Source organism: Molossus molossus, unplaced genomic scaffold (genome assembly GCF_014108415.1).
Source record: "Molossus molossus isolate mMolMol1 unplaced genomic scaffold, mMolMol1.p scaffold_m16_p_18, whole genome shotgun sequence".
Taxonomy (NCBI): Eukaryota; Metazoa; Chordata; class Mammalia; order Chiroptera; family Molossidae; genus Molossus; species Molossus molossus.
This window is the reverse complement of record NW_023425353.1, coordinates 29,647,694-29,672,041: the sequence shown is the minus strand read 5'-3', so window position 1 is coordinate 29,672,041 and position 24,348 is coordinate 29,647,694. Positions and strand designations below refer to the sequence as shown.

At 47.5% G+C, this 24,348-nt stretch overlaps 1 protein-coding gene across 1 annotated transcript in view; it reads left to right on the top strand.

Moving 5' to 3' along the window:
* The first annotated feature begins 3,089 nt into the window (after nucleotides 1-3,089).
* Nucleotides 3,090-24,348, top strand: part of GRK7 (G protein-coupled receptor kinase 7) — a 34,017-nt gene continuing 12,758 nt past the window's right edge. The window contains 8 exon segments of the mRNA XM_036267464.1: nucleotides 3,090-3,125; nucleotides 4,375-4,526; nucleotides 4,528-4,706; nucleotides 4,709-5,085; nucleotides 6,954-7,083; nucleotides 7,086-7,248; nucleotides 7,250-7,356; nucleotides 7,359-7,390. Of these exon segments, the coding sequence (XP_036123357.1) occupies nucleotides 3,090-3,125; nucleotides 4,375-4,526; nucleotides 4,528-4,706; nucleotides 4,709-5,085; nucleotides 6,954-7,083; nucleotides 7,086-7,248; nucleotides 7,250-7,356; nucleotides 7,359-7,390 (1,176 nt within the window).

Sequence of the window (24,348 nt, the reverse complement as noted above, 5' to 3'; positions counted from 1 at the left end):
ATTAATATATGTGAGTTGATTTCACTGTTATCTCTACATATGTACTTTTGAGATATTCCATAACAAAAAAAGGCTCGAAAATTGGTGTGATAACAATTTTATCCCATTGGATTTTTATATACGTAGTTCTCTGAAAATACCTTGTGTATCACTCCTTTCTTACTTCAGTAGGAACCTCCAATGAATCGAGAATTGTTGAAGAAAATCCAGCAGGACCACCAACTGGTCTTACTATTCAATATTTTAACAGAAAAGACAAAAGTGCTTCAAAACTAAACTTTCGTGAGAAGAACTTTGTGACCACATTGAGACAATAGTCTAAAACCCATCTAGCTCCACTTCTTCCCTGTTCAGTATTCAACAAATTTTAACAAAAGATACCCTTGGTTCCATCAGATTACGGCAATATAAAGTGTGGTCTGCGGTGGTGGGAAAGATAAAGACCATCTGATTTTCCTTGGAGGAGAGGTCTTCTACTGAAAGAAACTAGCAAAGTCTTTACTATGAAAGGCTTTACATCAGAAGATGAAGAATAATCTGGGTTCTAATATGTAAGCATTAGACACCTAATTAGTCTGCTAATTAGTCTGCTTCGGAACTTACACTTCTCAAAATATCTTTTGTTTCTGAGACCATATGATGTTGACTTATATTATTAATTCTTGATCCTCAAATAGATGTGCTATTGGACCATGCAGAGAAGGGTGCATGCTCCTACTAGAAACCTCGCTTCCCATTTTCCTTCTTCTAAGATGTATTTTCAAAATAAAAAATCCTGCCCGGCCGGTGTGGTTCAGTGGTTGAGCGTTGACCAAGAGGTCACTGGTTCAATTCCCGGTCAGGGCACATGCCCAGGTTGTGGGCCTGATCCCCAGTGGCGGTCATGCACGAGGTGACCAATCGATGTTCTCTCTCACCGATGTTTCTATTTCTCTCCTTCTCCCTTCCTCTTTCTCTAAAAATCAATAAAGAAAAAAAATTTTTTTAATCCATAGAAAGGGAAGCAAATTAAGCCTATCTTATTTCTAATCATTAACCTAAACATTTTTTAGGTTTTGTTTTTTTTTTTTTGTCTCAAACGTTAAATGACATGAAAGCATTTTAAACTTTCAGGACCTATACATCACAAATAATGCTTTAAACAAAACAATGCAAAATCTCATGAAAGTCTTGGGTAAAGAGCTTTTCTTGTTTTTCTCTAGGTCACAAAATTAGTTATAAAAGATACTAAATCATTTGCATTGTTTTCTCCTATTATAAAAGTTGAGATTTTTTTCTTTTGAAATGAAACATCTCCTCTTTTCACATGACGGAGTTTAAACTTTCTTGTGTGTGTGGCAGAATCCAGTAAATCAACTCGTTGCCGTAGTTCGTTGTCAGAACTCTTACGCGCTGACTAATCCGATCTGCCTGTCCTCCAGCTCCACCACACCCTCAGCTCTCCAAGCTCCGGTGAAGTTCTGAGCTGGCTGCTCTATGCCATGTGGACACTGGACAGAGGAACCCAACTTCTTCCACATTGCTTAGGTCTCCCCTGCCTCCAATATGCATATCAAAAAAGCATACTTTTACATTAGGTTTTGATGATTGATATAAGTCATTTAAAAGCTAATCCTTTTATGTCACTTTTTTTTTTTTTTTATCCTCACCCGAGGACATTTTTCCATTTTTTTTTGTTCAGGTAGAGTGGGAGGGAGAGAGAGGAACAGAGAGAGAGAGAAACATCGATGCGAAAGGAACACATCGAGTGGCTGCCACCCGCACAACCCAACCAGGGCCGGGGACAAACTGCAACCGAGGTACGTGCCCTTAGCGGGAACCGAACCCGGGTCTCTCAGGACCGCAGGCCGACGCTCTAACCGCTGAGCCAAACCGGCCAGGGCATTTTTATGTCACTTTTTTAGGCCAGCCACGATTTGGCATTGGCTTCTCTCAAGAACTTACTCAAGAGTCAACATTTATTACCTCTGTTTTCAGTTAATGAGACTGAAACTCAGAGCAGTTAAGCAACAGGCTGAAGATCACACAGCTAGGACTTGCCAGAGATAGGATTCAGCTTTCTCAAGTAGTGCTGGAGTTACTTCTTGTAACCATCGGGTCACATCTCCAATCTAAGATTTCTGGTACTTTTTCCCCACTGGTGCAGGTACCCTGAAAATGCCCAGCACTTGGCTCTGCTTCTAAGCTAAGAATTCAGTGCTGGTCTTTAATTGGTTCTACAGTGACTGTTGCATTAACTTGGGACCTGAACCCTAATTGTTAACAATCACATAAAGTAAAACTTAAAAAATAATGATACTTTGTTTACAATTGCCAGAAGGCAACAAAGAGTCATTTTATACTTCTAAATCTTGTGTTCAAATACTATCTAAATTTTATTCTCATCAGTCAGGTCATTTTCAATTATTACATAAATGTTTTGTTGTTGTTTGTTTTTTACTCTGATTACCATTACTAATTGGAAAACAAACAAAAATAGGAAAAACTTCCTCTTTTATGAATGATAAAGCTACAAAAAGAAGGGTTAAGTCTATGCGGTTTAATAAGGCAGCCACTGGCCACATGTGGCCACTGAGCATCTGAAATGTGGATGGTTCGAATTGAGATGTGTGATAAGGGTAAAATACAGAGCAGATTCTGAACACTCAGGACATTAAAAAAAAAAAAAAGGTTGTACAATATCCCACTAGCAACTTTTATATCAATTACCTGTTGAAATGATAATATTTTGCCTATAATGAGTTAAATAAAATGTATTATTAAAGTTCATTTCACTTGTTTCTTATTACCTTTCTCATGTGGCTACTAGAAATCTTGAATTCCATATGTGGTTTTGCATGTGTCTATGAACAGGACTTAGATAAAAGAAAGTATTAGTGTGTGTGCAATTAAGCTGCTCCTAGCATATATATTCATCAGTGAAAAGCATACTTTTTTTTCAGTGACAAGGTTAAATATCTATGTGATAGCAATTCTTCTATGTTCTCGAAGTTCTGCCCTGTTGAACTGAACCTGTATCTATAAGAACACCACAAAAAGGCATTTCCTCTTCCGGAGAGATTCTCAGACTGATTTTTCACTACTCAGAAATGTGGACCCGAGATGACATGTCAAGAACAAATAAAGTACCAGCATTTCTCATGTGGGTTCCAAAGCACCGGGCATGGTTCCGAGCAGTGGTCACTCACACAGAGCACCCATCTCTACCATTGGGGTGACGGTTTCCAGCGCAGCAGCGCAGAGCCAAAGGACACCCACGAGTTCATTACATAATTCTTGGTAGCGTGAGGCCAAGTGTGTATCTGCGCTGAGCAACGGCGCAGGCTCTGCCGTGCAGACTGAGGCCGTCACCACGGTGTTTTGACAGAGCGTGTGCTAGAGGTTGTTTGTTTGGAAAAAGACTGACCAGCTTTCTCTCTCTCTCTCTCTCTCTCTCTCTCTCTCTCTCTCTCTCTCTCTCTCTTAAACACTCTGGCATAATACTGAATGACTTTGTTTTCGAGCTGCCTTAGCCTTCCTTTGTGAAGAAGAAAAAGCCTGAGTATTCTTTCCCTGTAGGACACATGTGTTGTTTTTGGAGCAAAGGTTCTTAGCCCGATCTCTGTCTAAACCGATTTCTGCTCTTTGTGAGGTCGTGGTCTGGGCGGCTCCCAGTGATCTCGGTGGAGGGAAGCTTCCGGCTCCACCAGGAATGTGGGCAAAGATGTCGAGGGGCCACCCCTTCGAATTCAGACTGCCCGGGAACAGTCGCGGCCACATGTGCGAAGCTGTGTGCTTTTCCTGCTGTGTCACTTCATGGGGCGTTTGAGGTCAAGGTGACTCCCCCTTGCTAACCCGGTACTTTAGGTCACAGACTCCCCAGAACTAAGAAAGCCATAGCTGGACCATCTCTGCAGACCACTCGGGGTGCGGGGCTGTGGGAGGGCCACAGCTGGAGTCCCTGAGGGCTTCCGAGGAGCAGGGCTCAGGACCCCGAGTTCAGAGCATCCTCCTCTGTAGCGTGCTCTGCCTGCGGCTTCCAGGCGCCAGGAGGAAACTGCTCCAGCTTCTCATGGCTCCTCTTCCTGACCTGTCATTCCAGGGGTTTACAGAGCTTGAGGCTGCTAGGAAACGTGTAAAATTAGAAACAGCTCAAAACTGCCGTCAGCAACACACAGTGCACGCCTCGCTCTGATCCCTTCCTTTGGAAATTGGGAGCTGTGTGTTCAGGGAGCAGATGTGTGTGGAGAAAGGCCAGGTGAGGACCAAGGAGCCCCTGCAGGTGTTTCAGGCTGCCACCGCCTCTGGGGACAGGAGGTGACCTGTGATGTGCCCTTCCCTGACCAGCTGTACGTAGCCAGCAAAGCTTCTTACACCGGAAACCTCCTTCTGCAGCCGCCACCAGTCCACCCGCCGGCCAGAGGCCTACCCGTAAATCCCCTGGGAGCCACTGAACCTTGGAACGCAGACCAGCCAGCTGGCACCCAGACCTGACCGCAGCCCCTGCAGCCCTTCATCCCTCCTTTTCTTCTCCTGTGCTCAGCATGGTGGACATGGGGGCCTGGACAACCTGATCGCCAACGCGGCCTACCTGCAGGCCCGGACCGGAGGGAGACAGCAGGGAGCTGCAGCGGCGCCCCGCCAGGCCCTGCCCCCCGACTTCCACAGCCTGTGCGAGCAGCAGCCCATCGGCCGCCGCCTCTTCCGGGACTTCCTAGCCACGGTGCCCGATACCGAGAAGCCGTGGCCTTCCTGGAGGGGGTGCAGAGCTGGGAGCTGGCCGAGGAAGGCCCCAACAAGAGCAGCATGCTGCAGGCACTGGTGGCCACTGCTGCGGGCGCCCCTGCCCCTGGGCACCCACACCCCTTCCTCAGCCCAGCTCTGGCCATCAAGGGCCACGCGGCCACCACCGAGGACGAGTGAGTGGCCCTGGTGACACTAGCCAAGGCTGAGGCCATGGTCTTCTTGCAGGAACGGCCCTTGCGGGACTCCCTGGCCAGCCCCTTCTACGACAGTTTCCTGCAGTGGAAAGTCCTTGAGACGCAGCCAGGGTCCCACAAGTACTTCACCGAGTTCCGCGTGCTGGGCAAAGGTGGTTTTGGGGAGGTAAGCTCTCAGAACAGCCTGGTTGGAAGGTGAGGATATAGCGTAAAAGGGTTTTGTTTTTGCCTTTTTAAAAGAATGTGTGTTTTTCCAAGGGAACTTCCTTAAAACTGATTTCAGTGTCACCTGTGGGGAATTCCTAATTCAATCCCCCCTCCTCTTTACCATCACTGTGAAATAAGATGAGATGGCACAGGAAAGACAAACAAAATGTGGACCTGGCCAAGAATCTTTATCTTGGGGTCCACCCCAGGAACCCACTGCAATGCCCTGGCCATCTTGGAGAATGATAGCAACATATGAGAGAGCTCCCCTTCCCCTTAAATGTGGGAATAAAGGTCACGGGAGAAAACTTGCAGGCAGCAATCTGGGAAAGCCCTCCTCTCAAGGTGAACTGAGAATTCCTTTTGCACCACTGCTGTGCTCAGGTCTTTTGTTGTTGTTGTTAATCCTCACCGGAGAGTATTTTTCAATTGATTTTTAGATAGAGTACAAGAGAAGGAAGGAGGAAGAGAGAGAGAAACATCGATGTGAGAGAGACACATCGATTGGTTACCTTCCGTAAGACCCCCATCTGGGGCCAGAGGTTGAACCCACAACCCAGGTACATACCCTTGACCAGGAATTGAACCCGTGGCCCTTTGGTCTGTGAACCAATGCTCTAACTGCCAAGCCAAACTAAATAGTTTTTTTTTTAAGCAGAAAAAAATTTTTTTGAGATAAAATTCACATAACATTAAAATTAACCATTAACCATTTACCATTTTAGAGGTAAAATCACATAACATAAAATTAACCCTTAACCATTTTAAAGTGTACAATTCAGTCACATTTAGTGCATTACAATGCTGTATAACCATCACCTCTATTTAGTTCCAAGATATTTCCATCACCCCTGCACCCGTCAACATCACTCCCCATTCCCCCCCCTCTCTGTCCCTGGCAACAGCTGATCTGCTTTCTCTCTCTGTGGACTTGCCTACTCTGATGTCTCACATGAATGGAATCACACAATATGTGACCATTTGTGTCTGGCGTCTTTCCATGAGCATAATTTTTGGAGGTTCATTCATGTTGAAACATGTGTCATTCCTTTCTAGGGCTGGATAATATGCTACTGTGAGTATACTACATTTCATTTATCCACTCATCTGTTGATGGACACTTGGGTTGTTTCTGCCCTGTGGCTGTTGTGAATAGCACCACTGTGAACACTTTTGGAAGAACCACCACACTCTCTCACGTTTTACGTTCTCACCAGCAACGCACAAGGGTTCCGATGTCTTCACATCTTCGCCAACACTTATCTTCCCTTTGTTCAGTATGGCCTACCTAGTGGGGTAAAATGGTGCCTCGTTGTGGTCCCAGCTCTTCCTTGAAGAACATTTCTTTTTTTTTATCCTCACCCGAGGACATTTTTCAATATTCTGTTCAGATAGAGTGAGAGGGAGAGAGAGGAAGAGACACAGAGAGAGAAACATCGACGTGAAAGGGACACATCGATTGGTTACCACCCACACGACCCAACCAGGGCCGTGTGGGTGGTAACCAATCGATGTGTCCCTTTCACGTCGATGTTACCACCCACACGACCCAACCAGGGCCGGGGACAAACTGTAACCGAGGTACGTGCCCTTAGCGGGAACCGAACCTGGGTCTCTCTGGACCGCAGGCCTGCACTCTAACCGCTGAGCCAAACCGGCCAGGGCTGAAAAACGTTTCTTTGTTACAGCTCCTCTTTTCTCAGAAGCCTGCCGTCTCTTCACTTGGGCAGATTGCCACCCATCTACCTGCCAGATCGTCCTCCCTCTGCCTCCCTCCAGGGTTTTCTACTTCCAGCTCTTCCTCTCCCTTTCTTGCTCTCTTTTAAGGTACGTGCTGTCCAGGTGCAAAACACCGGGAAGATGAACGCCTGTGCGAAACCGGACAAGGAGCGGCTGAAGCTGAAAAATGGCGAGAAAACAGCTCTCTCGGAGAAGGAAATCTTGGCGAGGATCACAGCCTTTTCATCGTCTCTCTGGCCTATGCCTTTGAGAGCAAGTCCCATCTCTGCCTGGTCATGAGCCTGATGAATGGGGGAGACCTCAAGCTCCACATCTCCAGCCTGGGCACGCGAGGCCTGGCCACGAGCGGGGTGGTCTTCTACGCACCCAGACGACCTGCGGGTGCTGCACCTTCGCTCTCTCGGCATCGTCTACCGGGACCTGAAGCCTGAGAATGTGCTTCTGGACCACCTTGGCCACTGCAGGCTGTCTGACCTGGGGCTGGCCGTGCAGACCCGGATGGCAAGCCTGTCACCCAGAGGTGAGTGGCTGTCCATTGGCCCCTAGGGTGGAGCACAGAGTCGGAAAGGAGAGGAGAGGGCTGATCTATTCTCAGGACAAACAGAGCCTTGAACTTAATTCTTTTCCTTTCGTTTTTCCTAAAGCCCTTATGTTGTCTTCTGCCTTAAGTGGAGTGGTGTGAGAGGGTTAGCTACCTCGTTGTCGGGGCTGCTTAGCTCTCCTCTCATTGGCAGCCAAGGGGAGCCTTCTCGGTGAGTCGGAGATGATCCAGGCTGACGCTCAAGCCAGGGCCTGAGTTTGCTCCACCCACAGCCACCTTCCCGGTGCCATGTTCCTAAGCCAATAGGGCCTGGGTTCCCTTTTCTGGAAAATAAAGGACTGGACCCTAAAACTCCAGGATTCTTGCAGGTAAACTTTAATAGGATAAGACAAAGAAAAAGAAGAAACCCCTGCCCTGGCTGGTGTGGCTCTCTTGGCTGGGTGTCATCCTGTGCTCTAAAGGGTTGCTGGTCAGGGTACATGCCTAGGTTGTGGGTTCAATGCCCAGTGGAGGCATGCCAGAGGCAGCGATTGATGTTTTCCTCTCACATCGATGTTTCTCTCTCTCTCTCTCTCTCTCCTTCTCTTTCCTCTCTCTCAAAAAAATCAATAGAAAAATCTAAAAAATAGAAACAACAAGAAGAAGAAACCTCTAACTCTTAGCATGTTAAATTAAATATGTTCTTGCATGTTGAGTGTGGAAAGGGGGGAATGTTTTACATTGAATAAAGATGAAATTTGAAAATATCTAAAAGAGAAGAAAGGCAACTATTGTGTAGTTTGATCAATTTTGTTCAAAGTGGCTTGCAGAGAATTCTTTGATTAAAAATGGACTTATATAGCCCTGGCCGGTTTAGCTTAGTGGTTGGAGCATCAGCCCGAGGACCAATGAGTCCCAGTTCAATTTCGGTCAAGGGCATGTACCTCAGTTGCGGTTTGGTCCCTGGCCCTGGCCCTGGTCAGGGTCGTGCGGGAGGCAACCAATCAATGTGTCTTTCTCACATCGACGTTTCTCTCTCTCTCTCTCCCTCCCACTCTATCTGATGACAAATAGAAAAAATAAATTAATTTTAAAAAGTGAAATTACATATAATTAAGAAATTTTGCCCTAAGTTTTATGCCCCTGTTCCCAGGCCTGCCACTGAAGTCTAGGGGACCAAGAAGGGTGGGAGAAAAGAGTCCGAGAGCAAGACTGGAAGCCACTAAGAGAAAGACAGAAGAAAGGAAAGCCTCCCTCCTTCACTGTTTATGCAGAGGGGTAAACAGTTGTCTATTTACTGTAGTTCCCACACGTATAACTAGGCCCCCCAGTGAATTTGAAGGTCATACTATTCACAGAGAAATGAAAAATGACGTATTTACAGGGCTTCTGTAGCCACCAACATTGTTTTAACACCAAGATACCATATAAAGAGTTACTATGAACATTATGAAGAAGGTGCAAAGGGAAAATCACCCTGGTTATGAAGGTTGATATCTGCACTGAGACTGTGCAGTCTTTCCGGAAACATTAAGTCACCGTGGCTTTGGAATCGTGGCCAGATTCTTCTCATCCGGCTCCCTGTTTAGTCTTGTGTAAGTTAGGATTGCTTTCTGCTACATATAACAGAATACTGTACCAGATTCTCAACAGTCCAGGGACAGGGTCTCTATAAAAATCTCCTGGCCCTTTCTCCTTGTCACAAGATGGTGTTTGCAACTCCAAATATCAAGTCCACATTCCAGGATGAAAGAAAGGGGGAGAAAGAAGCAATGTCAGCAGACTTCTGCTGCATCCCATTGGCCAGAACCATGCCACATGTTCACCTCCAGCTGCAAGGGGGCCTGAAAAATAGAGGTTTTTTGTTTTCCAGCCTCTGTTGCAGAGATGTTGAGGGAGAAGAGGAGTGAGATTAGATGTTGGGTGAGCTGACAGCATCTGTTACATCAGCCCTCAGGGAAAAAAAATATTGACAAGGACTGGAAAATCTTATTCAGCTATTTACTCACACTGGCATTAAAACTAGAGAATACCTGTTACAATGGTGTGGTAGGCAGAATTCTAAAATGACCTCCATTGACCTTGTATAATTTCCCCCACCTAAAGTGTGGGCAGGATCTGTAGATATGAGGAGATATCACTCCCGTGATTATATTGCATCATAAGGCACAATGGGTTTTGAAGATGTGATTAAGGTTACTAATCAGTTGGCTTGAGTGATTCAAAAGAGAAATTATTCAGATGGGCCTAACCTAATCACATGAGTCTTTTAAATATGAAGATAGAGTTTAGAGACAGCAGAAGTCAGAAATGTAAAGCACCAGAGGGCTTCAACACACCATCGCTGACTTTGAAGATGGCGAGAACCATGTGGCAAGGAGCTCAGAGCTGCTTCTGGCTGACAGCCAACAAGAGAACAGGGACCTGCATCCTACAACCACAATGAACTGAATTTTGCCGTAGCCACTTGAACTTGGAAGAGGACTCTGAGATGAGAATGCAGTCTGCTGGACATCTTGACTTTGGCCTTCTGAGATCCTGACCAAAGAATCCCACCATGTTGTGCCCACACTTCTGACCTACAGAATTGTGAGCTAATACATGGGTGTTGTTTTAAGCTACTAAGCCTGTGTTCGTTTGTTACACAGCAATAGAAAACTCATACAAATCATTAATAAAGGAAGGTAGCCAGGGGAAAGTTTTGTTTTTGTTTGTTTGTTCTGTTTTGGTTTTGTACAGCAGCATCAAAATGAATGGAGAAGACAGCAAGGTGCTAAACATTGTTAAAGGGACAGTGTTTTCCCTTCTGACAGGGCTCACAGAAGGCCTACCATCTATTACAATGGAGCTTGGGGCTGTAAGAGAATTTGAAACTCTGAACATTATTCCTCCGAGTGGCTAACCTCCCTGGGTAGAAGCCGGCCCCTGGAGGGGCACAGGTCTTTGCAGGCTACGAGGACACACTACATGAAGCGCTTTGGACATTGTTCCACAGGCAGTAGGAAGCCACTGAGCATTTTTCAACAGGAAAGTGGCATGACCAGAGTGATTCTTTAGGAAGATGAGTCTGACACTATGTAAGATAAATTGAAGGAGAAAGAGACTGGGACTGAGAGAAAGAGGGACCCACAGAGGTTCCTGTAATGATCCACACGTGAGGTAATGAGGGCTGCGGTAGCTCCCTGGGCTGTTAACAGTCTTAGGTTTGAACCCCCTGGCCTCTCCCCTAGGTTCCATCAAGACCCTGTCTGTACTTATTTCTCTTCAAACGTGGCTGCCCAGGTTCGGGAAGACTGGGGTAGACATGCAAGGAGAGGCAGGGGTGCTTAAGAGCTCTGGCCGGGTCCCAGCCGTATCACTGGTTCACTCTGTCTGCATCTCAGCCAGGCCCTGGGACAGCTTTCCTCTCTACGAGTCTATGAGAAAGTCTTTGGATTATTTGGAGGAAAAGACTTGTAAACTCCAAAGATTAATATATGGAAGTTACTATGATTTACTGGATTCTCCGTCATTCTGAGACAAAAGAAGTTACTTAAGAAAATGAAATGAATGGTTTACATAAGTAAGAAGCCAAGAGGCGTGGCCTGCTGACCCAGGGGTCTGAGAAAGGTCTCTGGAAGCCTCTCCTTCTGTCTCCCAGCTCCAATCTTCTCCGTGTTGACTCACTCTCAGGCTGGTGCTCCCCGCAGAGGCCACCAGCAACTCTGGCCACCAGCAACTCTCACATGCCTGCCAGGTGAGCAACCCCGTGGAAAGAAAACACTTCTTTATCAACAGTTCCTTCACATTTCCCAGGGAAGACCCTCAGTGGATAACTCAGGTCACATGCCCAACCTCAAGCAATTCCACTGGCCAGGATGGGATCACTGCTGTCCCCAGGAGACAGGAGAAGGCCTGTACCATCTCAGTCTCATGAACTTTCAGCGGAGGAATGCATTCTCCAAAGGAAAATCAGGATGGAAAAGAATGGGAAATAACTGCCAATTATACAGTGGATGCCTCTAAAAACCGCTGTTACCTCCGTGGTTTAAAAGGCTCAGAAGCTTTCTGACCTCCTAATCAAGGGCAATGGGATCTAGATCCTTACCAAAGCTTTTATGAGGAAGGGACCAGTATTAGCTCCATTTTACAGATGGAGAAATTGAGACCCAGAGAGGTGAAATCACCCACCCAAGGTCACATCACTAGTATGTGACAGGAATCGGGTATGCCAGATTCAAGAGCACTCACAGTTGTGACTCCACCTTGTTAAGTTCCCACACAGGGCAGACGTGGCCTACGGTTGTTAATGCTGTAGAAGGCTCTCGGCTCAGGAAACTCAGAGCGAGGGCATGTGACTGCATTAGCACGGCTCCCGAAGTCTGGTCTGACGTGGACACCAACCTCAGCCTGGCTGAACCACTGACGGAGTTAAGACTCCGGAGACGAGCACCTGCGCCCACGCAGGGACGATGTGGCGGCGTCTCGGAGCTAGCCTCCACACACAGGCACAACTTACCCGTGGTCCCAGCCTCCGTCTGCGCTCACTTGTAATAAATGGATACGCCTCCTGCCTGTTCTCTGCGGACATCCGCATGCACACAGGAAAATGAACTCGTAGCGCTTTTTAGAGACTCCAGGAAAATACAATAGAAAACTTGGGCGGTGGGGCTCATGCTGGGACTTTTCAGATTCAGCATTTTATGTGGAGAACAGTGACCTTCAGATTTTGCGGAACATGAGTCCTTAGAACTTGTTTTCTGTTGTTGTTGTTGTAGTTGTTAATTCTAACCCGAGGATATTCTTTCCATTGATTTTTAGAGAGTGCAAAGGAAAGGAGAAGGGGAGAAAAAGAAACATCGATGTGAGAGAGACACGTTGATTGGTTGCCTTCGCACATGCCCCATCAGGGCCGGGGATCAGACCTGCAACACAGGTATGTGCTCTTGACCGGAAATCGAACTCGAGACCCTCTGATGTGCAGGCCGATGCTAACCACTGAGCACGCCGGCCAGGGCAGAGCTTGTTATTTTGTCAGGACTGGGAATTAAGTTAGAATAACGACCCAGAAGCTGGTACATTTTGGTTACCTTGTCTTGCCTTGAAGCCTCTGACCAACTTGTTGCATTCAGAAGGGCAGTGGGTGATGGAAGTTGGGCATTATAATATTTATTTTGTAGCCTCTATTATACTGCACAATACTAGAGACACACTGAATAAGTGATTTTTAAAAGATCTCTGGCCCTGGCCGGTTGGCTCAGCAGTTGGAGCGTCGGCCTGCGGTCCAGAGAGACCCGGGTTCAGTTCCCACTAAGGGCATGTGCCTCAGTTGCAGTTTGTCCCCGGCCCTGGTTGGGTCATGCGAGTGGCAGCCACTTGATGTGTCCCTTTCACGTCGATGTTTCTCTCTCTCTCTCTTCCTCTCTCTCCCTCCTGCTCTATCTTAACAAAAAATGAAAAAAGCCCTCGTGTGAGGATTTAAAAAAAAAAAATCTCTGAATGTGTTTTGTCAGAAGTTAACACCTACATGCATCACAACCATTATGAGCCTCCTCCAAAATGTTTTCCTTTTGAAATTTTCTTCTGGGTGACAGTTTGAGAGCCACATCGGAGAGGCATTCTGGATACTTCATGGTCACACATTGGTCTCCACCAAGATTATGAACTAACTTTAGTTCTAGTAACTTCTTAAAAATTGATTTGAGAGAGAGAGAAAGGGAAAGAGTGAGAAAGAAACATCGGTATGTTGTTGTTCCACTTACTGATTCATTCACTGGTTAGTTCCCGTATGTGCCCTGACCAGGGATCAAACCTGAAACCTGAGCGTATCAGAACAACCCTCTGACCAACTGAGCTACCCGGCCAGGGCCTAGTAACTGGACTATAACAAAAACTTCAAGTCCATTCTCAAAGTATTTACCATTCTTAAGGGATTTCAGAAATCTTCACAACAGCCTTGGAGTTATTTTTAACATCCCTTCACTGAAAAGGCGATCATTCGTTCGTTCACTCAATCATTCAGCATATATTTATTGAGCAATTCCCAGGACTGTGTTTTGACTTTTTTTTTTTTAATCCTCACCAAAGGATATTTTTTTTTATTTATCTTCAGATAGGGTGGGAAGGGGAGAGAGAGAGAGAAAAGGAAGTCGACATGAAATTGACCAGTTGCCTCCCACACGACCCTGACCATGGCCAGGAACAAACCACAACCAAGGTACGTGCCCTTGACCAGAATCGAACCCATAACATATTGGTCCGCAGGCTGACATTCTAACTGCTGAGCCAAAACGGCCAGGGCTCCCAAGACTGTGTTAAACATGAGCTAAAAATTGACGTGATTTTCTGCCCACATGGGGCATACAGTCTAATAGGGAGGTAGAACTTAGTAATCATTTGAATGAATGTAAAATTTCAGTTATGATAAACGCTGTGAAGAGGTGGTACACATGGGGCTCTCCAAGAAGGATTTGACTTAACATGTGAGGATCAGAGTTAACCACAGGGAAATACAACTCATTTGATATCGGAAGGTAGATAGGAGTTCACTCAGCAAAGTAGCTGGGGTGGTCTTAAGCTGGGCTCCCTGGAAACGGACTCTGAGACAGAGCTCTATGTGAAAGATCTATTGGGGTGCACTCCTGTGACATGCATGCATGGGGAAGGCGGGCTGGGCAGAGAGAAGTTGCCCCATGTGAGGGTGCCCTATGACCTCAGGCAGTCCTTCTGTGAGCTCTGGAATTGGGATGGCTCTAAGAGTTGTCCCAAATCAAGGTGGGGCCCAGGCTTTGTATCCCTCCATGAGCCAGTCGGTGACCCTGGCCAGCCACTAGAATGGGGGGAGCTTGGAGGAGGCAGTTTTCTGCGGCAGAGGGCGATTTCCAGGGTGGGGTGCAGCTCTGAGCCATCAGCAGGCAATGGCCCCAGCTAGGGATGGCCAAATAATGTTCAGGGCTCACAGAGAAATGAAAATCTAGGGCCCTTTATTTAGATAGCAGGGGAAAGCATCCTCCTCTCTTCCAATCTTTCAACCAGTCATGGTGGGTTTTTCATTGCCATTTAATGTCACATCCATCAAGCTCAGAGATGCATGAGGCATGAGTGGAGACCCTCACAGACACTCAGAGCCCCACCCCACAGCTGGACCTGAGGAAGCAGTCGGCTGACCCCAGCCCTCCCTACACCCGAGTCCAGGCCCCCACTGGGGACAGAACGTAGCAACAGTTGCTGAGCAGACTGGGGAGCAGCTGGGAGGCAGGAAGGCGACAGGAGAGAGGATTCCACGCGTGTGAGCCAAGTCTCCAAGACCTGGGCACATACTCCATTGTCTCACTGGATTTAACTGACAAACTGCAAAATCAAAAATGTGTCAAGACAGCTTTCCAAACCTCCACTGTCTGCTGAGACCTCACCTTGCTCTGCACCTGCGGGCTGGCCGCACGGGAGGACAACAGTGACTTTTTCACAGACATCCTACAGATGCTGCTGGTGGGGTCCCCGGAGGAGCTCTATGAAGGCTCCCTGGGCAAGTCCGATGCTAATGCAGATGCCAAGGCGGGCAGAGATGTCCTACAGCCAGTGCACAAGACAGAGCTACTCCAGCTGTTGGTGCAGGTGCTGGGCAGTCAGGACAGCATCTAGAGGACCCCAGACGTGGCTCCCAGGGGCCATAGGACCAGCTACAAAAGCAGCCATGGCCACACCACGACCACTTCCCCATGGGTGAATTTATCCTCAAACCATTCAGTCAATAAAGCCTCCTGCAGCTGAACAGCATCAAACTCCAGCACAGGGCTGCTTCTGAGCACAGGGCCCTGTTTGGCTGCACCGGCTGGCCCTGGTCCCAGCAGCTGGGGATGGAGGCCTCCTAGAACCTGAAGAGGGGGTCTGGGCAGAGTACCCCAGGGTTCACTCCAGGAGGGGCAGAGCATGTCAGGCCATGGGAACAGCCTGGGCAAAGTTATCTGCTGCTTTGGGGGAACTGAAAGGAAGCCAGGAAATGAAAAACTCAAAGCAAGAGGACACATGGTTCAGATGGGGCTGGAGAGGTGGCAGCGCCCACACCAGGCCTGGCATTGCCAGCCATGTAAAGGACTGGTGTTTTGCTGAAGAGCACCAGGAAGGCTTTGAAAGGATTTAACCAAGGGGGCAACATGCTCAGAATTCTGTTTTGAAAATATTGCTCCATCAGAAATGAGAACAGATCAGAGGGGATTCAGGTGGGTTGTGATCATTTGTCATGAAGGTGAGCGATTAGCAGCTCAGCCCACAGAAGGGGCAGAGGAGCCAGAGCACAATGGACAAACCGGGAAGAGACTTCAGAGTGAACAGGCCTTAATGAGGCCTTGCATATGGGGTAAGGGAGAGAGGAATGTCCAGGATCATTTATTAGGTGAGGTTTTGTGGCAGGTACAGAATTGGAACCGGAGTACAACAGGGAACCACGCATACAAACACCTGCCTTCTTGAAGCCCCAGGATGGGGAAGAGACCCACAAGGAAAAGTTCAGTGACAATGCAGTGTGGTCAGGGCTGTTCAAGTTGGGTACACAGGAGGGCACCCAGCCTGACATGGGGACATGGGGTCAGGGAGGGCTTCCAGGTGGAAATGACAGCAAGTCAACACTTAGCAAGCAAACAGAAGCTGGGCAGGTAAGAGAAAGAAGACCGGGCCAGGCCAAGGGATCAGCATAGGTTCGTGGTCCTCAACTGTGGGCGCTTTGGGCCTCAGGGGACATTTGGCAACATCTGGAGATGGTTTCGGTCATAGTGACTAGAGAGTTACTATTGGCAACTACTGGGTCGAGCCAGGGATGCTGCCAATGTCTTACAATGCCCAGCACAGCGCCCCTTCTCAAAGAATGGTCTGGCCCACAGTGGCCGTGGCGCAGCAGTTGGAAACCCTGGCCAAGGTAAAATCATAAGACCAGAGTGTAAGTTCAGTTTGGAACAGAGTGGCTCTGCAGCTGTCCAGGGTGTGGAATCACAAGGCATGAGGGGTGACAAAGGGTACAACTAGAAATGTCAGCCTAGGAGATTGGAGGAATCAGACAAGGGCATTGGAACCTGACCCAAGGGTGTTGGGGAGCCATTGAAGGCTTTCAGGATGGAAGTGACAAAATGGCCCCGGAAGGACTATCTGAAGATTGTGAGCAGGAGGGAGGTGAAGCCAGGAGTCTGGGAACTGGGTGGGCCAGCACGCTGCCCACGAGCTGTGGCGGTGAGGAAAGAGCCAGAAGGCCAGCAGGGTGATCCAGGGACCAGAGGCTGCTGCATCATAACTCTATCTAGTCACATGTTGGAATTTCAGAGCCGCCATTCAGGTTAAGTGCAACTGATGAAATATGCTCCACGGGGTCTCGGGATGGAAGGAGCAAGAGTGTGCCAGTGAGTCTGCCACTTACTAGGGCTGCTTTGTACACATGACCACAGGGACAGTGAGGACTGACGGCCAACCCATGCTCCATGCACCATGACACACAGAGTGCCTTCTTCTAAGTGCCACTTTTGCTGGCCATAGCCCTGCACTTGACCCCAGGCAAGTCATGCCTCTTCTCTGAGCCTGGTTAATACCACCTGCTTCTAAGGCGTGATGAGAAGATTAAGAAACAAGGTAGATAAATGCCCAGCAGAGGATCAGCCAGTCAGCCACTTGGTAGACAATCAAGAAATGACTGTTCTGATTATTCTACAAGATGCTGAGTGCCAACCCCTCTGTCACAATCCCACCTGGCAGGCTCTGTGGCTGCTCGGTGCCTGTGCAGCTGTGGTTTGTTCTCCAAGAGGCTCAGGGAGCCGAGCCGGCAGGAGCCCCAGGCTGCACTGGGTGGGCAGTGGGCAAGGGCGCAGCTCCCTCTAGGCTGAGCCCAGCAGGCTCCCACGGTTGTCTTGCTCCCTCACAGCCATGGAACTTCACTTGTGGTTTTATTTTGAGCTTCTTGGAGGCACCATGGAAAATATGCCTCAGCCTGCTGCTGGGCAGGTTCGCGGAACATGAAACCACCAAAGAACACACTCAGGCGGAAGAATCACAACTACTGGATCGATCTCTGATGATGTGCCAGCTCTGTCTCTCAACGCGATGGAGTCTTAGAGGCTTCTGGGCTTTCCTTGTGCAGCTGCCCTGCCGGAGACAACCTCAACCCAGACCTGATGCCCATCCTTACTCACCTGTTGAGGGCCTGTTATGTATCAGGCTTTTGGAAGGCACTCAGGGTGTCTTATCACTTTCATCTTTTTTTTCTTTAATTTATTCTTGTATTAATTAATTTATTTTTGTAACAGTTGTTTCTCCTCCCCCCTCCCACACACACACACCTTCCTTCCTATCCTGCCCCCCCCCCCCAGCATTGTTGTCTGTGTCCATTGGTTACACATACATGCATATAAGTTCTTTGGTTTATCTCATTCCCCCCTCCCCCTGCCCCTCTTCTCTGAAGGTTGTCAGTCTGAACCCTACTCCTTTCTATGTCTCTGGGTGTATTTTGTTCGTCAGCTTTTTTTGTTCGTTATATTCCACAAATAAGTGAGATCATGTGATACTTGTCTTTCTCTGACTGGCTTGTTTCACTTAGCATAATACTCTCCAGGTCCCTCCATGTCTTCTCAAAGGATAAAAGATCTCTTTTTTACAGCTGCATAGTACTCCATTGTGTAAATGTACCACTGCTTTTTTATCCACTCATCTACTGAGGGACACTTGGGCTGTTTCCAGATCTTAGCAATTGTAAATAGTGCTGCTATGAACATAGGCGTACATATATTCTTTATGTTTGGTGTTTCAGGCTTCTTAGGATATATTCCTAGAAGTGGGATCACTGGGTCAAATGGCAGTTCAATTTTTAATTTTTTGAGGAAACATATTGATTTCCACAGTGGCTGCACCAGTCTGCATTCCCACCAGCAGTGCACTAGAGTCCCCTTTTCTCCACACCCTCACCAACACTTGTTGTTTGATGATTTGTTGACGGCAGTCATTCTGGCAGGTGTGAGCACAGCAAAAGAAACAACCATCAAAATATATGGGAGAGCATAATTGCCAATGATACATCAGATAAGGGGTTAACTTCCAAAATATATAGAGTACTCACAGAACTCAACAACAGGAAGGCAAAGAACCCAATTGAAAAACGGGCAGAGGGCCTAAATAGATACCTCTCCAAACAGGACATACAAATGGCCAAGAGACATATGAAAAAATGCTCAGTGTCACTAATCAGCAGAGAGATGCAAATTATCACTTTCATCTTCATCACACTCTTAGGAGGTAAGACCTGTGATGCTCAGAGAGGTTGAGTAACTGGCCGGGGCTCACCAGCTAATATTTGGTAAAGCTGGAATTTGAACCACAGCAGACTGACACCAGGCTTTACAGCTCACAAAGCATTATTGCAGGGACCCCTCTTTTGTGTCTCCTGTGGGGACTCTGAAACTGGGTCGTCCCAGGGCTCCCGAGCCAGGAAGTGGCTGGGAGAAAGCGACGCCCCAGCAGGCAGGCGGGGAGCGAAGCGGCCGGGTGAGCAGACCAGCGCACTCTGGAGGCTGCAGCCTGGGGCCCGGGCCTGGGGGCGGAGCCTCGGAACTTAGTCTCCTGGGGTCTCGGCTGCATTCCTCCGAGGTCTGCAAAGGCCACCGCTTAAAGGCGCAGAGGAGCAGCTGGGAACGAGAACAAAGCGGCCAGGCTCCCCTCGGAGGAAGGAAGGAGCGAGCCCCAGGAAACAGCTGATAGCGCTAAGCTCAGCTTGTTTTTTTCCTCTGCTCAACAGTTCTCCTGCCACGGCAAACAAAAGATGTACATTTTGATTCCCTTTTCTGTTTGGATTGTGTTGTCGAGTGGATCTGTTTTGTGATGAGCTGGGGCGTGGGGGTGGGGGGAGGAGACATCCGCGGGCCTGGCGGGTTCTTGCTCCCCTGGCCAGTTTTCTGGGCCGCAACTGGCACTGTTTCCTTTTCTGTGTTTCTCCCCACCTGGTCATCAAATCCAGCCTGACCTGGCCACACCAGGGGCATGACACCGGCACTTCTTCTAATGATGATTTAAGGTTGCCAACTTTTCAGATTCAGTGAAAGCTGGAGATTTACTCCTGACCTTGACCTTGAAGAATCTGCACGTGCGTGCAAATGCACACACACACACACACACACTTTTTATGGATGTGTAAAACTATTAAGATATGAACTATGCCCTCTCAGACCCACTTGAAAGCCCCTCCCTGTTCTCATCATCTCCCAGGTCACAGTCCACTGCTGACCAAAGCCACACTGGGACTACTCTGAGTGCAGAATCCATCCAGCTGGGCCCTGCCACTCAGCCCCTGTGGGCCCAGGGATGAGAGGGACAAGAGCTATAGGGTCGGTGGAAACCAACATTCAAAGCAAGAGTAATGTAGGGGTTGTCTACACAGGTCCCAACAGGCTGACTCTGATCTTGATTCCACCTCGGGGGTGTCCACCTTCCTCAAAGTCTGGACACCTGTAGGTGACAGGTGGCTCTGATGAGACTAAGCAATCCACATGCAATGACTGTGGTAGAGGGACCTCTTGCTGCCCCCTGAGGGGACAGTGGGGGAGGGGCAGCCACCACACAGCTTCCTAAGCCCTGTGAGGTCTGGTGCTTGAGTCCCTGCAATGCTGGGTATACTTTGTTTTTGCCTAACCAGGTGTTGACTGTGTGAGTCCACCAAAGGGTACTATAAAAGCAAAATAAAATGAAGCAAAAGAGGAAAAAAAAGACAAACCGCACACAAAAACCTCCACTAAGCGTTCTGTTGCTGCTGACACTTGGGTGATCCCTACAGCCCTGGCAATGGCAGTTCTGGTCACGTGAACTGAAAGCAACTGTTTTGATGGCACAGAGACATGTGCGGGGGCCCTTTGTAACTGCAGGAGTTAAACTGAGCCAGAGAGGTCAGCATGGTTGGACCCTGCCCCATGCTGCTTGGCCCATTCTCTCCTCCCACCCCACTCTGAGGAGGCAGTTCACATGCAGAAGACAAATGGCATAAAGGCCAGGCAATTAATTTTTTCAGCTGGAGGTTGCGATGGAATTTGGGTGCTTAGACTCTGGCGTGCGCCTCTAATTCCATTCTTCTCCTCTGTGAAATACCTCCACTCTTCAAGGAGATGGTGCCTTTCAAAATTCCACCACGACATTTTCTCTCTAGGGCCAATAATTTTCTTTTCTGAAAATTATTTGGAATGAATCTCAGGCTATCCTGCTGTCTGGTGCTTTTTCTACTCCACCAGCAGGCTATAGTGCTGTAAAGATTGAGTCCGATTCTTCATTCATTGTCTTGGGGAAAGAGCAGTGTGTTCCCAGAGTGCCACTCAGGGTCTAGCCCCCACCTCCCAGCAGCCTCTGATGGACAGAGATACAGGCAAAGAATGGAGAACTTGTTGGGAAAAGGGAAAGGGAAGCAGTTTAAGCGAGAATGGAACAAGGGAGCACTTAGTACTTGGCAAATGGGGAGAGACAAGTAGGAGACTCGCAGGGAGGAAAATGAATCCTGAAGGGGACAGGGAGGGGTAAGAGAAAGCCACTTCCCTATTCCACAGAGGCAGTGGTTCCAAAGTGGAGGAGGCTTGCCCTGGCCGGTTTGACTCAGCAGTTAGAGCATTGGCCCACGGACCGGAGAGTCCCAGGTTCGGTTCCCACTAAGGGCATGTACCTCGGTTGCGGTTTGTCCCTGGCCCCAGAAGGGGTCATGTGGGTGGCAACCACTCGATATGTCTCTCTCAGATCGATGCTTTTCTCTCTCTCTTCCTCCCTCTCTCCTTCCTGTTCTACCTGAAAAAAAAAAGTGCAAAAATGTCCTCAGGTGAGGATTAAAAAACAAAAAATAAAGTGCAGGCTTGGGTGTGAATCTTGGATGGGTGACCTTGGGTAAGATTCAAACTCTCTGTGGTTCAGTTTTCTAACCTACAAAATGGGGAATAAAATAGTCTCCATCTCATAGGATTATCATAAAGCTTAAACAAGAAATTCGGGTAAAGCACTTGAGAAAATACTTAGCATGTAATAAGCACTCAGTAAGTATCATCTGTTATTATTTCTCTTTTTTTTTCCCAGCGTGTGTTTTTTTTTCAGGACAAGGCATGTTCTCCTCGTTCACCTGACACCTTATACTGAGCAATCGATGTTTGCCTGGTGTTCTACCTAGTGATTTTAATCCTCACAGTCACTCGCCTCTGAAATTTGCTCATTGGAAGGGTGCCACACAAGGAGCAAGTTCACAATAAAGGTTGAGTGTAATGTACCCGCCACTACTGTCTGAACTGCAGCTGGGTGCTGTCTGCAGTCTTTCTTTGTGCCTCTCCCACCCCAGGGGAAGAGACTGAGCCAGAGAGAAGCTGGATAGGAACATATAGCCCGACAGGGAGTTGAGGATAGGGAAATAATACATACAGGGAGACCCTCAAGCCCTTCCCCGTCTCAGCTCCCATTCCGAGGGTGAGCAGGCTGACACCTCTCAGGTGGGGTATGGGAGGATCTCTATGGGGAAACAAAACAGCCTCACAAAAATGGTCAACAGATACTCACAGGTGAGGTCTCCATTGAAATAGCCAGGCAGGCTCGCCCTCCAGTGAGGCCCATCGCTTGACCAGCCTCTTGTTAGCTTTTTAGTGACCACTCTTACATGTGAACAAATACTCAAAGATCAGTTGTCATTTCAAAAAACAAACTCTCTAAAGTAAAATATGCCAAAAAAAAAAAAAAAGCAAAAGAAAGAAACTTGTAGAAAACAAAAACAATGCAGGTAGTAGAAGAAACCATTTTTTAAAACGTATACTTAATATCCTTTGAGATTTAAAAGAAGATATTGATTGCATCCATGAAACAAGAACATTTGCTATAAAATGAAACATTCAGAGGAAAACATGGGTATTTGAATTTTTAAAAACGAATATGGTTGCAGAACATGGATAAATCTCAAAAACATTATTAAAAAACATTATTAACAAAGGGGGTGAAAGGGGATATTTGTAATAGTTTCATAGTGTCAACAATAAAAAAAAGTCAAACACAAAGATATAACTACTGTTCAACTTACTTACATGAAATCTAAAAAAGACTAATTTATGGCGACAGAAATCAGAAAGTGGTTGCATGGGAAGTGGGGAGGAGAAGGGACTAGACCGGGACACAGGGAACTTTCTTGGATTAAAATGTTCTATGTCTTGTTTAAGTGGCATTTATGTTTGTGTATCCAATTATCAAAATGTATTTAGCTGGCCGGTGTGGCTCGGTGGTTGAGCATCGACCCATGCACCAGCAGGCCACCCGTTCGATTCCTGGTCAGGACACATGCCAGTTTTTTCCCAATAAAAACTTGCAGAGGATGGTAACAGACAAAGGAAGAACTTCTATAGTCACAGAGATTTAAGGGACATATCAACCAATCACATCATGTGAACTATATTTGAATCCAAATTTAAACAAACTGTTTAGAGGACAAATTCATAGGACAATTGGGAAAGTGTTAGCATATCCAGATATTTGATAATATTCAAGAATTATTGTTATTTTTGAAGTGAGATAATGGTATTGTAGTGCTTAGTTTTGGATTTTTTTTTTTTTACTTGTTTTTTCTTTTTATTGATTTTAGAGAGAGAAGAAGGGAGAGGGAGAGAGATAGAAATATTGATGAGAGAGAACACCGATTGGCCACCTCCTGCACACCCCCCACCAGGAACTGGTCCCACAACCTGGGCATGTGCCCTGGCCTGGAATCAAACCAGCGACCTCTTGGTGCACGGGTCGACAATCAACCACTGAGCCACACCAGCCGAGCGGTTTTGGGTTTTTTAAAGCGACCTTACCCTAATTTTAGAGACTCATAGTGAAATACTTTTGAACGATACAAGGTCTAGGATCTCCTGAGGCAGTGGGAGTGGACAGGGGCACAGAAGCAGTGTGTGTAACACGTAATTTGGGTGACCATATATTCCACTTGCCCGGGACAGTCCCAGTTTACATCTGTTATCCATCCCTCTGTCGATCCATCAATCCATCCTATCTTTTATGTATTTCCACATCAGCTCCCTTCCTTGTTTCCCAACCCTTGGCTCTTTCACCTTGCTCATATCACATGACCACCCTAGGTGCAAAGGATGCTGGGAGGTGGAGTACTCAGCTGCCTGACCTCTATAATAGAGGGTACAAGGGAAAGGGGAAACTGGGAATGGCCTTTTGCTACCTTGGCTTACAGTATTTCTCAGGTTCATCCATGTCTCCCCTCCAATCTCCCCTCCTACCATTGCAGTCCACAGGTCTTATATCCCAGAAATACCAAATCATTAAGTTCTCTGAACACTTCATCTTTTTCCTGACTTAATCTCTTGCATATGCCCTCTGTGGATAGCTGGATAGCCTTCTCTGTATGACAGATTCTTCCCTTGTGATTGAGCTCAGGTGTCACTCTTCGGTGAAGTAGCCACACACACACACACATACACACACACACACACAACCTCTGGCTTCCCTGTGCTTGCTTTACACTCCTATTATGACATTTACCCTACTTTATTGAATTAACCTTTTGACCTGTCTGTCTCCACCATCCTGTAAGTTCTCAAGGGCTGGCACCAAGCCTTATATGTCTTGGTATCCCCAGGACTCACTGCAGGGCATGGCTCCATAGTGAACGGGAAACATCTCGTTACCACCTTCACCGCCGTGTATCTAACCAGCGCTTTGTCGGGCATGCACCAAATGAGGTGCTAAGTACCTGCTTTGGATACAGAGATGAGTAAGTACACCCTTGGCCTCAGAGGAGCCTACAATACCCTTTTGTTTGGGCAAATGCAAAACTAGACCAGACGCCAGGACAACAGATGTAAACCGGGACTGTCCCAGGCAAACCGGAATATATGGTCACCCAAATTACACGTTGCACACACTGCTTCTGTGAAAACAGCAGTGCCGTGCTGACTCATGCCCAGCCTGGCAGTCCCCAGTCACTTCCAGAATTTTCTTGCACAAGTC